At 35.9% G+C, this 13,085-nt stretch overlaps 1 protein-coding gene across 13 annotated transcripts in view; it reads right to left on the bottom strand.

The window, feature by feature from the left end:
- LOC105475279 (inner mitochondrial membrane peptidase subunit 2) overlaps positions 1–13,085 on the bottom strand; it is an 886,283-nt gene that overhangs the window by 283,608 nt on the left and 589,590 nt on the right. For all 13 annotated transcript variants that reach the window (XM_071094627.1, XM_071094624.1, XM_011730380.3 and 10 more), the window contains one exon: positions 12,868–12,933. In XM_071094627.1, the coding sequence (XP_070950728.1) occupies positions 12,868–12,933 (66 nt within the window). The remainder of the gene's footprint in view (positions 1–12,867; positions 12,934–13,085) is intronic.

Genomic DNA, 13,085 nt, shown 5'->3' with positions numbered 1-13,085 from the left:
TAGATCTCATATAAAGTGTTGACATCACAATAAAATAAAAATTTAAATTAAAAAACTTTTAATTTGTTTGTTTCTTCCAACTTTACAATTTACAAAATACAGAGCTATTCATTAACCTAGGAGAACATTCATATTATTTCAACAATCATAACAAAAATTTGATAATCTAAAATGGGCAAGGCATTCTGTGAAGCTCTGAAGAAGCCAAACAGAAAATGAGTCAATAATAAATTAAATGTCAATCATGTGTTAAAGCTCACAAAGTATTGCTGCATGTATATATGGCGTGTGTGTGTGTGTGTGTGTGTGTGTGTGTGTATTTATATTTAATCTTAGTTGGTCTTGAAAATAATCCAGAAAATAGATACAAACACATCAAATTCAGAAATCAGTAACTTTGCCAAGGTTACACAGCTTTGTATGGAACAGAGCTGGGACTGAACTTTCTATTTTCTTAATCCAAGTGTAATAATACCATCTACTATATCATGCTACTCTTCATTGTACATAAACACCTAAAAAATCTTTCATACACTTTTTAAATAAAAACGTAAAAGCATCCATAACTAATTAAATCAATAACTTGAACACATCTGTTCCTACATAAAATTCTTCCTCCCAACATCTTAAAAGAGAAACCCTGGTCAACGTTAAGTTAAACAAGGTTAACTGAAATTGCACAAAAATAGATGAGCTGCTTCTTAATATAAAGTAATTGTTCCGGCTGAAATATTCTAGACTCCTTCTGACATGCTTCTGAAGCTCAGCTGAAAACAGGGGTTATTTTAAAAGACAATTTTTAAGCTTCCTACTGAGATAATTATACTTATATGTCCCTTCCAAATATTTGATAGACTTACATTACCATTGACAGAGAAAACAACATAAATTAATATTTAGTTCAAAAGAAGGTACAAAAGTTACTATTTCTCTACATCTTTACTTGGAGTTCATACCTTAAAGTTATATTACTAAGAAATGTAATTGAGTCAGCAGTAAAGAAGGCTAATTAACCCATTTATGCTAGAGTTTGCGATTTTGAATTTTTGCATGAGTGAAAAATCAGACCTTAGCAATAATCTTCAGTAGTAGAACATAAAAAACTCCCACATGTTTAGCATTCCAGTAATGGAACACTAGGCCTAAGTGGATTAATATACAAACGAACTAACCAGCTTCAAGTGGCATGTGCTTCCTGCTAGGAAACACCAGACTCCAAAGGAGAACTTCATGATGTCCATCTGTATTGGGGGAAAAGCTGAGGCTCCTGGTAGAACTAAGGAGTAATGTTCCAAAGCTAGTCCAAGAAGTGGGAAAGAAGTTTTGTGAAAAGTATCACAAGTTACAAACTGATTACCATCTTCAGATAGAGGCATGGAGGTGTGGATGAGGATACAGTCAGATCAGATCATCCGGCTAGGCCCTGTGTGAAGAGATTCTTCCTAATGAAGCTAAGCCAATGTGTTTCCCATCTTAAGTATCTCAGTTATTTTAGCCCATGGACTACCTAGAGAGGACATGATGGTTCTAATATTTCATTTTAGGTATAGTGAGTCTAATATAAAAAACATTGAATAATGAGGACATTATTCAATATTCCTTCTCTTTCCCTTACTTTTCTGTACATTTGTCTAGATCAAATATCATTGCTACCCAATAATATAGTCATGATATCCTGGTGTATGCCACTGCTAGGACGATTCCGAGACTTACTAAGTAGGCAATTCTGGAATTGTCATGTCTTCCAATACCTACCTAGCAAAGGTATGCTAGTATAACATGTATGGGGAACTCCCCACAGATACACATCTGATTCCTTAGAGATATATTTCAAGTGCATATTTTTATTTTGGAATATTCAAGATAAAATCTGGTATAAAATAAACATTTTTCTAATCTTTTTTAATACACATTAAGTTCTGGGGTACATGTGCTGAACATGCAGTTTTGTTACATAGGTATACACATACCATGGTGGTTTGCTGCACCCATCAGCCCATCACCTAAATTAGGTATTTCTCCTAGTGCTAGTCCCTCTCCTAGTCCCCCACCCTCCGACAGGCCCCAGTGTGTGATGTTCCCCTCCCCTATATCCACGTGTTCTCATTGTTCAGCTCCCACTTATGAGTGAGAACATGCGGTGTTTGGTTTTCTGTTCTTGTGTTAGTTTGCTGAGAATGATGGTTTCCAGCTTCATCCATGTCCCTGCAAAGGACATGAACTCATCTTTTTTTATGGCTCCATAGTATTCCATGGTGTATATGTGCCACATTTTCTTTAACCACTCTGTCATTGATGGGCATTTGGGTTGGTTCCAAGTCTTTGCTATTGTAAATAGTGTCACAATAAACATACACGTGCATGTGTCTTTATAGTAGAATGATTTATAATCCTTTGGATATATATCCAGTAATGGGATTGCTGCATCAAATGGTATTCTGGTTCCAGATCCTTGAGGAATCGCCACACTGTCTACCATAATGGTTGAACTAATTTACACTCCCATCAACAGTGTAAAAGTGTTCCTATTTCTCCACATCCTCTCCAGCATCTGTTGTTTCCTGACTTTTTAATGACTGCCATTCTAACTGGCGTGAGATGGTATCTCATTGTGATTTTGATTTGCATTTCTCTGATGACTAGTGATGATGAACTTTTTTCATATGTTTGTTGGCTGCATAAATGTCTTCTTTTGAGAAGTGTCTGTTCACATCCTTTGCCCACTTTTTGATGGTGTTGTTTGTCTAATCTTTTTAATATGACATAGATTAGGAGAATACACACCAGACATATGTCTGGGGGTGTGATTAGAGGGAGAGAAATGAGAACCTTTTCTTTTTACATTTTATGCTCCAGTATTATTTGAATTTTCCATACTAAGCACACATTATTTTTGCAACTAAGAAGGAGGCTACAGATCTCCTTCTCATCTCAAACTTCAACCCAAAATTTGTCTCCAACACAGCCGGGCCACTCAGGCCCACCAGATGTTCCTGCTAAGCTCCAGGGGTTTTAGCGCATCTTCATAGTGGCAATTCTCTTGTTATATTCCATTTCTTTTGTTGCCTTTGTTCTCTTTCCACCAGACTATAAACTTTAAAAGGGCAAGAATCTTTGGCTTTTAAAATTTATAATCCCAGAGATAGGAACAGTGTTTAACACACAGGAAATATTCAAGGCATTCAATAAATCATGATTAAATCACAACAACTACTGCTATCTGATATTTACTGAACACATTTAAGAGCCAGGCACTGTGCTAAACCAAATTATATCCATTACTTCATATAATTCTCAAGAAAGCACTATGGAGTATACACTATTACAATTTCCATTTTATCAATGAGAAAGATTTCATTTACAGAGTTAAGTAATTTGCCAAAGTGGCAAAGCTGCGATCTGAACCAAGGCAGTTTGAGTTCATAGTTTGTGCTCACGGCTTCTACATCATACCAAGTAAATAACTAGGCACAAATGAATAAATATGCAAGATTTTCATATCTAAAGATGAACTCTATTCACGAGAGATAGGTGGACTAAGGTAGAAAATAAAACCATTTAAGGAAATCACTGACAGGGGTGGGGAGAGTATCACAAAATAGGTGTTACCATTATTGGAAAAAGCAATTCAATCTAAGTGGCCTAATAACCTTCTGCAGCTGTCACACATGAAAGCATATGCCCTATGATGTATCGCCTCCAGAAACCTCCCTATACTGCTAAACTGATTACACAAATAATATGTATTTTTTTAAATCAACATTTTTCACATTTATTAATCTTGATATAAAATCAAAATTCTATACATAAGCTTAAATATATGTAAAGAGTCTATATATAAACTTAAGTTGACTATCTCTCTGGTGATTAGAAACAAATACCTATTGCTAAGACATACAGTTTTTATTAACGATTCCATTTTTATTCACTGATACAGCAATAGTATGAAAAATAATCCACCTACAACTTTAGAAAAGAAAGAAATATTTCTATAAAGGTATAGGTTGTCTACCAATCTATGATTCTTCAGTGAGGAAAAATTATAATTCTTTAACAAGAAAAAGGTAAGAATATCCACAATATACTAATAATTTCTAGGGGTAACATCAGAGGGATACTGATGATTTTTCACAAATGCCTCTTATTTGGTGGCAACTAAACCCTTGGACAGAGCCTAAGACATTTAACTGTACTGCTCAATCCCTTGTCTATTAAATGGCAGCATTGGTCAGACCCTAAGCATTAAAGACAGGTATGCAATGCTATTTTGATTTGGGAAAATTCAGTGTTCAAATTAAACCATGCTATAGGGCTTCAAAGATTTCTGAACACCTTGGGCTGAAGCTACCAACAACTAAGAAACAGTGTACAAATATCCTCTGTCCTCAAAAGAACTGCCTACTCGGCTCCCACTTGAGAACTATAAAATCAAACTCTTAGCTTCCATGCTCTAAAACATTTTACTCACCAAATCTTTAACAGGGTCCTGGACATGAGTTTCTTTTCATATCTCCCTCCTTTCAGGACAGAAACCATCTCTAATTATTAATCTACCAAAAATGACATAAATGACTGCATGATCTTCAAGAAGAGAGCCATGCGGATACATTGGCTTCTATTATTCAGAGCTACTGCACCAATCATTAAAAAAAAGAAGTTATTAAACAAGCATCATTTGTAGTTTTACTGGGGTAAACTCAATTTAGTTCTGTTTTTCTTCTTATAAAGATTCATCGTTTGCTAGAACCCAATATGATTCAGCCAGCTATGATAGGCTAATATTGATTTCCACATCTTCAATAGTACATTTAAAATCAACAGGCTTTGAAATGTTTAATTTCTAGTGACAAATGGATTTTTTTTGCTAATACCAGAAAGTTGTTTTCAATAAATTAGGGTGTTTTGACATTTTACAATACAGTCTTTAGACTCAAAGACAAATTATCATTTAAATATTTTGCAGTGAGAGAAGACTCCTGATTCTCTATCTCAGATTACTCTGCAATATCAATACTAAAGAAAGCCTTGTGCCGGACTCACCAGCACAAAATGACTGCGTCACGAGCAGGACACACTTCTTGACAACAGCATTGATCCTGCCCTGCCTGATTTCTCCCTGGAGCCGAGAAGTGATTCTGTTTTCTATGAACACTTCTTGGAATTTTCCTAAACAGTCAGGCCCATGAACTAAACAAAATCCAATTATGTGAAGTGATTTATAAAGCAGATTACATTTATTTTTTTTTTTTTCTTTTTTTCTTTTTTTTTTTTTTTTGAGACGGAGTCTTTGCTCTGTCACCCAGGCTGGGGTGCAGTGGCGCGAACTCGGCTCACTACAAGCTCCGCCTCCTGGGTTTACGCCATTCTCCAACCTCAGCCTCCCGAGTAGCTGGGACTACAGGCGCCCGCCACCTCGCCCGGCTAGTTTTTTTTGTACTTTTAGTAGAGACGGGGTTTCACCGTGTTAGCCAGGATGGTCTCGATCTCCTGACCTTGTGATCCGCCCGTCTCGGCCTCCCAAAGTGCTGGGATTACAGGCGTGAGCCACCGCGCCCGGCAGCAGATTGCATTTCTTTAGCAGGGTAACCATTTGTCTCAGTTTGTCTTGGCAGTCCCAGTTTACGTTAAGTCCCTCATGTAATAATGAATTCATCTTTTTTCACTCTCAAAGTGTCCTAGTTTAGATGATAAGTTATATGGTCATCTTCTTCACTAGGGACTAAAAAGAGTCCATTCCCTTACTTCATTGAGGTTGCTAACCACATGAAGCCCGAGATTCCAAAATCTATAAAGTGGTATTTCACCAAGAGAGAAGAAAAATGATGCTGGACTTCATTTCTGACTGGGCAGAGAAGATCCATGAAACAGAAATACAAGTGTCCCAATAAAAACACTGATGCCTTAACAATTTCCATTGTGGCCGCCTCACATTGACTTGCTGGAGTCTAGTGCTTTGCGTTCATTTCATGCTTTTCTAAAACAATGCTTCTATTTGAGTCATAACAAATTAATAAGAAAAAGCAATTAACTAAAAACAGTATTTCGGTGGAACTAATGGGTCTAAGTATTAGTAGAATCAGCTTATTTTTACTGTTGGATGTTATAGATAAGCATACCCATTTGGGTCAACGTTATGAAAATGACTGCATTCCTAGCTAAGAGATCCAGAGAATCAAGCAATTGCCTTGTGATTTTAATCAACGCTGACATCAAGGTAGAAAGTTCACCCTCCCCCTGCCCCCGAATCACAATTTTTACAACATTTATTTGTAAATTCAGCTGAATTCTCTGAAAAAGTACTTCCAGGCTACTTTTTGCCTTGTCTATATAATCATAATGACTGTGACTATAAATAACATAACTACTTTTATCTGAGTCATTTAAAATAACAAATAAAAGTATCATGCATGTCATAAACAAGGATACAACTCTTTCTACAAGAAGCTAGATATTATTTTCTCAAGAGAAAAACACTTTGACCAATGGTTTGAGTCAGATTATCCCCCTTTAGTCTATTCTCCAAGCAGTAGAAGGAGTGATTCTTTAAAAATGCCAATCAGATCATACTGCTCCATGGCTCACCATCCTTCTAAAATGAATCCAAAGTCCTTTCTAGGACCCACAAGGCTCTGAAAACCTCTCAGATCTAATCTTACTTCAGTTTCCCTCCTTCAGTAAAGTCCCAACCATGCTGGCTTCTTGTACTTCCTTGAACTCACATATCCATCTTAGGTTTGCATTTGTTATTCCTTTGGTTTGAACTCTCCCTTCCTCAGACATTAGTATGACTCTTTCCCTGTCGTCCTTAATTTATGAGTCTCTTCAAACATCTTTTTGTTACGGAAGTTTTCAGTGAACATCTTACAGCCCCAGATCTTTACTATCTCTCTCTAAGCCCTTTTCTACTTTATTTTTCTTCATAGCACGTCTTACCCATGACATTGCATTATGTCTTATATATTTGTTTATTGTCTGCTTCTAACCACTAGAATGTAAGCATCATGAGGGCAGGGACACTGTCTCTTGTGTTCATTTATGTCTTTCCAGTATCTAGACCACGTGCTTATTAAATGAATGGCACTAAGGTCTATGGTCAGTGAACTGATTAAATGAAATTTAAACTGATCACCCAAAAGTAATTTCAAAATTTGTGTTAAAATGTTTTACCCTGTAAATCTGAAGTCCAAAATTTCCCCATTGCACATGACCTTTAAACTAATTTTCTCTAAAACAGTTTTTCATGCTGTGTTGATGAGAGTATAAATGTACACAAACCGCTTGAGAGGAAAATCTGGCAGCATATACTGGAACTAAAAATAACAACCATGGCCGGGCGCGGTGGCTCAAGCCTGTAATCCCAGCACTTTGGGAGGCCAAGACGGGCGGATCACGAGGTCAGGAGATCGAGACCATCCTGGCTAACACGGTGAAACCCCGTCTCTACTAAAAAATACAAAAAAAAAAAACTAGCCGGGCGAGGTGGCGGGCGCCTGTAGTCCCAGCTACTCGGGAGGCTGAGGCAGGAGAATGGCGTGAACCCGGGAGGCGGAGCTTGCAGTGAGCTGAGATCCGGCCACTGCACTCCAGCCTGGGCAACAGAGCGAGACTCCGTCTCAAAAAAAAAAAAAAAAAAAAAAAAATAACAACCACAAAAACAACAACAACAACAAACTTGACCCAATATTTCCACTTTTAGGTATCTATTCTACAAAAATAAATACACAAGTGTACAAAGGTATGTATGCAAGGATGTTCATTAAAGCATTTTGAGTTTTATAAGCTTATGTTATTTCCATAATTTAAAACAAATCTTTAGAAGAAGTTGATTTTCCCCAGACAGTAATGTCAAAGCAACTCTAGGGAGAGCATATTACAGTTTTATTGAAACGTTTTAAAAGGTAACGCTGAGCAAAGTGACTGCTAATTGTAATGCCCCGTTCTGGGATGTCTCATCATCTTATCTGTCATACCAACAAGCCCTTACCAACAGGTTCCTTATAAGTACAAGGTGTGCAGCAGATGACTGCTCTACCTAGACACAGCTGACAGGACCAGGGAAGGATGCCTACCCCAAAGGCAGTCGACCAACTGGGTGACCAGCCGTCTGTCAGGTGGACAGGTCCCAGATCTAAATCTCAAAGGGCGACACTCAGACTTCTCTCAGATAATTTAGAGATGAGGCACATCCAAGAAGTCAGCAATTGGTGGTGGAGCAAAAGCCAGCCAAAACACAAATAGGCAAAGGCAATGTGCAAAGGGGGCAAAGGGGGATGAAAGTGACAGAAAATGGAAGTCCTGCAACACTGTCATTCCCATTCTGCAGTAAAGATAGGCTGAGCCTTGGCTCCTACTGCCCTACTTCCCCAGATACCCTTAAGTGCTCTTTAAGCTATATTTCACTACATAGCTACTTTTGCTACCTAAAGGAGTGTAACTACCAGAATATTAAATGGAAGATTCTATTACTCCTTCGATTAATCCTTCAATGGGTCTAACCTCAAATACTACTGAAACCTACAGTAAGTATAAATAAGTCCTAAAAAATAAGACTGTTTCCTTGATCATTTTATGAAATATCAAATTCTTTCCAAGAAAATATTTTAGTTTAGCTCACCAACTGGGTAATCCAGTAATATCCAGAGGAAAGATGAGACTAAAAAATCCACATCACAGACCAGAGCACCTTGCCTGTCACAAGTCAGGGGACCAGTAGACTAATGGTTTTTAGTAGTCAACAGCATATTTTTATAATTTTTTAATATACTCTGGCATTTTAAAAAAAATGAGTCACAGAGAAAAGAAGTACGCGCATCAGTAAATAATATTCTATTCCCTAAATACCCCTTAGCATTTGACACTGTTAAAAAATCATTATAGGAATATATGTATTCAATTATTAATATAAAATCCAGGAAGCCAAGGATCTTCAGGTGCCAAAGTTTCAAAGGGAAAGAAGTTTTTAATTTTCTTTAAAAACATCAAACACTGAAAAATGATTATTTTTTGAATCAATTATCAAATAGTTTTAGAGCCCACACGGTTGGAAGGTCCTTTATTTATGTTTTTCATTTTTCCATGATAGAGGTGTACCAAAGGGGGACAGAGAGAGCCACATGACCCTGGTGTCAATTCGCAGACTTTGCACGTGGACTGCAGCAGTGGAAAGAGAGGGTGTAGATCTTTCACATTATCCAACTCCTGTTCCCTCGACTCCCAGCCTTGCATCATTAACCCTTGCTCTGGCTCTGGTTCTGCTGTAAACCCAATATTTACATATGCTGAGGAAAGCAACTTGTACTTTTTCCTCAGAAAGGTCTGTTGTAGGATTTCTGATTACACAAAGCTTTTTATGTCTGATCAGGCTTTGCAGTTTCACATTGTTGACTGTTCAGCTAGCGACCAATAATGACCCATCTGAGTTAAAAGCTGTGTTGTCTTTGGATTATAATATAAAATGGATCCCTTGGTATTCCTAATCCTGCTAGATTGCTTTATGTAGATGAAATTTTTGCCTGCTTTGGTGCCACATTCTTTTGGGTTTTAAAAATAGCTTTATTAAGATACAATTCATATAACACAGAATTTATCCATTTAAAATGTACAACTCAATGTTTTTAGTATAGTATATTCACAGAGTTGTGTAATCATCACCACAATCTAATTTTAGGACATTTTCATACTCCCCCAAAACAATAAAAACCTTATACTCATTCGCAGTAACTCTCACTCCCCCTCTTCCATGCCTCTGAGAATCGCGAATCTATTTCTGTTTCTAGGAATCTGCCTATTCTGGACCTTTCATATAAATGGAATCATACATGTGTGGTCTTCTGTGACTGGTTTCCTTCACTTAGGATAATGTTTTCAAGGGTTGCTGACATTCTTTGAATGGGATTTGCATCATATCTATACACTGTTTTTCAGATTCTAAAAGTGTATTTTGGATATTTGTGATGTATATCAAATGGCTTTCTAAATGTACTGCTCTTCCCAGTTTCTGCCACAAAGCAAAAGGCTGGATAGGCTCTTGGGGAAAAAAAAAAAAAAAGTCACCAACTTCATCTAGTTTAGAACATACATTCTATAAGAAATGATAACTAAGTTATTTTATACTAATAGACTTAGACCTGACTAAATCATAGCATTATATATCCTCCCCCAAATGCTCACTCCATTAAAATAATCAAAATCAAATAACCTCTTATAACTCAAAATATAAACAACCCAATACAAAATGTGCAAATAATCTGAATAGTTATTTCACCCAAAAAGAGACATGAATGGAAAGTATGCACATGAACAGATACTCAGTATCACTAGCCTTCAGAGAAATGCAATTCAAAATCACAATGAGATTCTATTTCTCACCCACTAGAATGTCTATAATAAAAAATATTCACAATACCAAGTGCTGGCAAGGATGTAAAAAAACTAGATTCCTTATGCATTGCTGGCAGAACATGAAATGATACAGTCACTTTCTAAAATAGTTTGGCAGTTTCTTAAAATGTTAAACATGAACCTACCATAACACTCAGCATCCCACAGATACAGTTGTCCCTCTGTATTTGTGAGAGATTTGTTCCCACAAATATAGATACCAAAATCCCCCCACAGATACCAAAATCCACAGATGCTCAAGTTTCTTACATAAAATGATGTAGTATTTGCATATAACTATGCACAGCTCCCATATCCTTTAAATTATCTGTAGGTTACTTATTCCTAATACAATATAAATACTAATAAATATTTGTTTTACCACATTGTTTAGGGAACAATGATAAGAAAGTCTGTATTTTTTTTGTTTTGTTTTGTTTTTTCAGCACGGACACAACGATCCTTTGTTTTCTCTCTCTCTCTGGATATTTTCCATCTTCAGGTGGTTGAAACCAGGGATGCAGAACCCATGGATACAGAGGGCCAACTGTATACTCAGTAGAAATGAGAAAATATTTCCACTGAAAGACCCAGATGTTCATACAATACCTATAGAATTACTCATAATATCCCTACACTGGAAACAATCCTAATATGCATCAAGTTGTGAATGGATAAACAAAATGTGGTAAATCTATAAAATAGATTCTACTCAGGAATAAAAATAAACTCTAATAACATGCACAATATAGAGAAACCTAAAAAACATTGTTAGCAACAACAGCAAAAAAACACAGACACCAAAGACTGTATATTGTATAATTCCATTTAAATAAAATTTCTGGAGAAGGCTAAACTCTAGAGATTGAAATCAGACCTGTGGCTGTCTGGGGTTGGGAGTTAAAGCAGGAGTTTAGTGCAAATGGACAAGAGAGAACTTTTGAGGGTAACAGGTAAGAGAAGTGTTCAAAAACTAGATTGTTGTGGGGGTTGCACAATTGTATAAATTTATACTAAAACTCATTGAACTGTATATTTTAAATGGGTGAATTGTATGGTAAATAAATTATACCCCAACAAATTTTTAAAAGAGCTTCATTGATATCATGTAGGCTACTAATGAGCACTCAGTCCTGATGCGGAAATTGTTGCTATGAATTTCTACATCAATAAGTTCTCAAATAGTTTGGTATCAGGACTCCTTCACATTTTAGAAAATAATTGAGAATCTCAAAAAACTTTTATTTATGTGACTACTATTTACCAGTAATTACCACATTAGAAATTAAAATAGAAAATTGTTTTAAAATTTCATTTATTGATTCAATTTAAAATACCAATAATAAACCCTTACGTTAACAAAAAGAATAGAATTTAAATTAAAATTATAGTTCTTTTCCAAAAGCAAACAATAAATAGTAAAAATAATGATTTTTAAAAATATTTTTGAAAATATTTTTAGTTTCTGGCTTAATAGAAAAAAGCTGAATTCTCATATCTGCTCCTGCATTCAATCAATTCCAATATTATGCATCTGGAAAACTCCACTGTACACTCACAAGAGAATGAGAGTGAAAAAAGGTAAGTAACACCTTAGTATTATTAGGAAAGTAGTTTTAATATCATAGACCCCCAAAGGGTCTTGGGGATCCCCTGGGATCCTCTGGCCATGCTGTGAGAAGTGCTGGCCTAAAATCTGCTCTAAAACTGATTGAGGTTCATTTTAGTGAGATTAATTAATACATACTATTATTAATACAAATACTTTAGGATCAAGTTTTTCTAAGAAAACAGGGTCAGAAAACTTCCTGAATGTAGTACTCAAAGCATTTTGGTTACCACATTGTATAGGCCTGGCTACAACTTGTTTAAAGAAAACGATCATAATGAGACATATCATGCCACACAGTATTTACTTGCTGAATGTCAACAATTTTTCTTGATTTATCAGCAAGTACAATAAATACAACAATACTAAAGGTTGCTTTAGTACACCTGATTGTTACAATCTTATCATCTAAAGCTTTCATTCTTGTCACTGATTCAGAAGTTTCTGTTTCATATCCTTTTCAGTTTTCTCCCATCTCGGTGAGTACAAAAGAGTCCTCTTAGTTTCTGCATTTGCTTCTAAAATAATTAAATGTTCTTGAATTTTTTTAAATGAACCTTAACATCATAATCTTAAAATAGTAATGCTACTTTTAATATCTGATCAATAATGATTTAATGATCATTTTAGAATACACTGTTAATTCAAATTAATATTTATCCTATACTTCACAATTAAAGAATAACAATATGATCAGTAAGTTTATGCATTCCTTACAAGCTGAAAGGTTAATGATGCTCACTAAAGATGTACCAGCTCATTTGGAATGTCTCCAAAACTTTGGTCCTCTTTGACTTGAGATGTATTTCCCAAGTCATGTAGATAACAGAACTCTAGATATTTAAAATTTGAACTCAGAAACAACAGTAAATACTTACCTGACAATATCGCCTTCAAGAGCAATCACTCTCTTAATGATCTTCTGTTCTGGGTTTTTAGGTGACCTAGAACAAGAAGATAACGTTATACAATCAGTTATGTCCATGTTGTTTTAGGAAGATGAAAAGAAATTCTACAACAAAATAGGCTACATTAAAGTCTTTACAGATTCCATTGCACTCCACGACATGACATCAGTCTCACTCGGGTTCCAAGT

This window comes from Macaca nemestrina, chromosome 4 (assembly GCF_043159975.1).
Source record: "Macaca nemestrina isolate mMacNem1 chromosome 4, mMacNem.hap1, whole genome shotgun sequence".
Classification (NCBI taxonomy): domain Eukaryota; kingdom Metazoa; phylum Chordata; class Mammalia; order Primates; family Cercopithecidae; genus Macaca; species Macaca nemestrina.
Note: the sequence above shows the minus strand (reverse complement) of the source record. Positions and strands in the feature narration are given on the sequence as shown.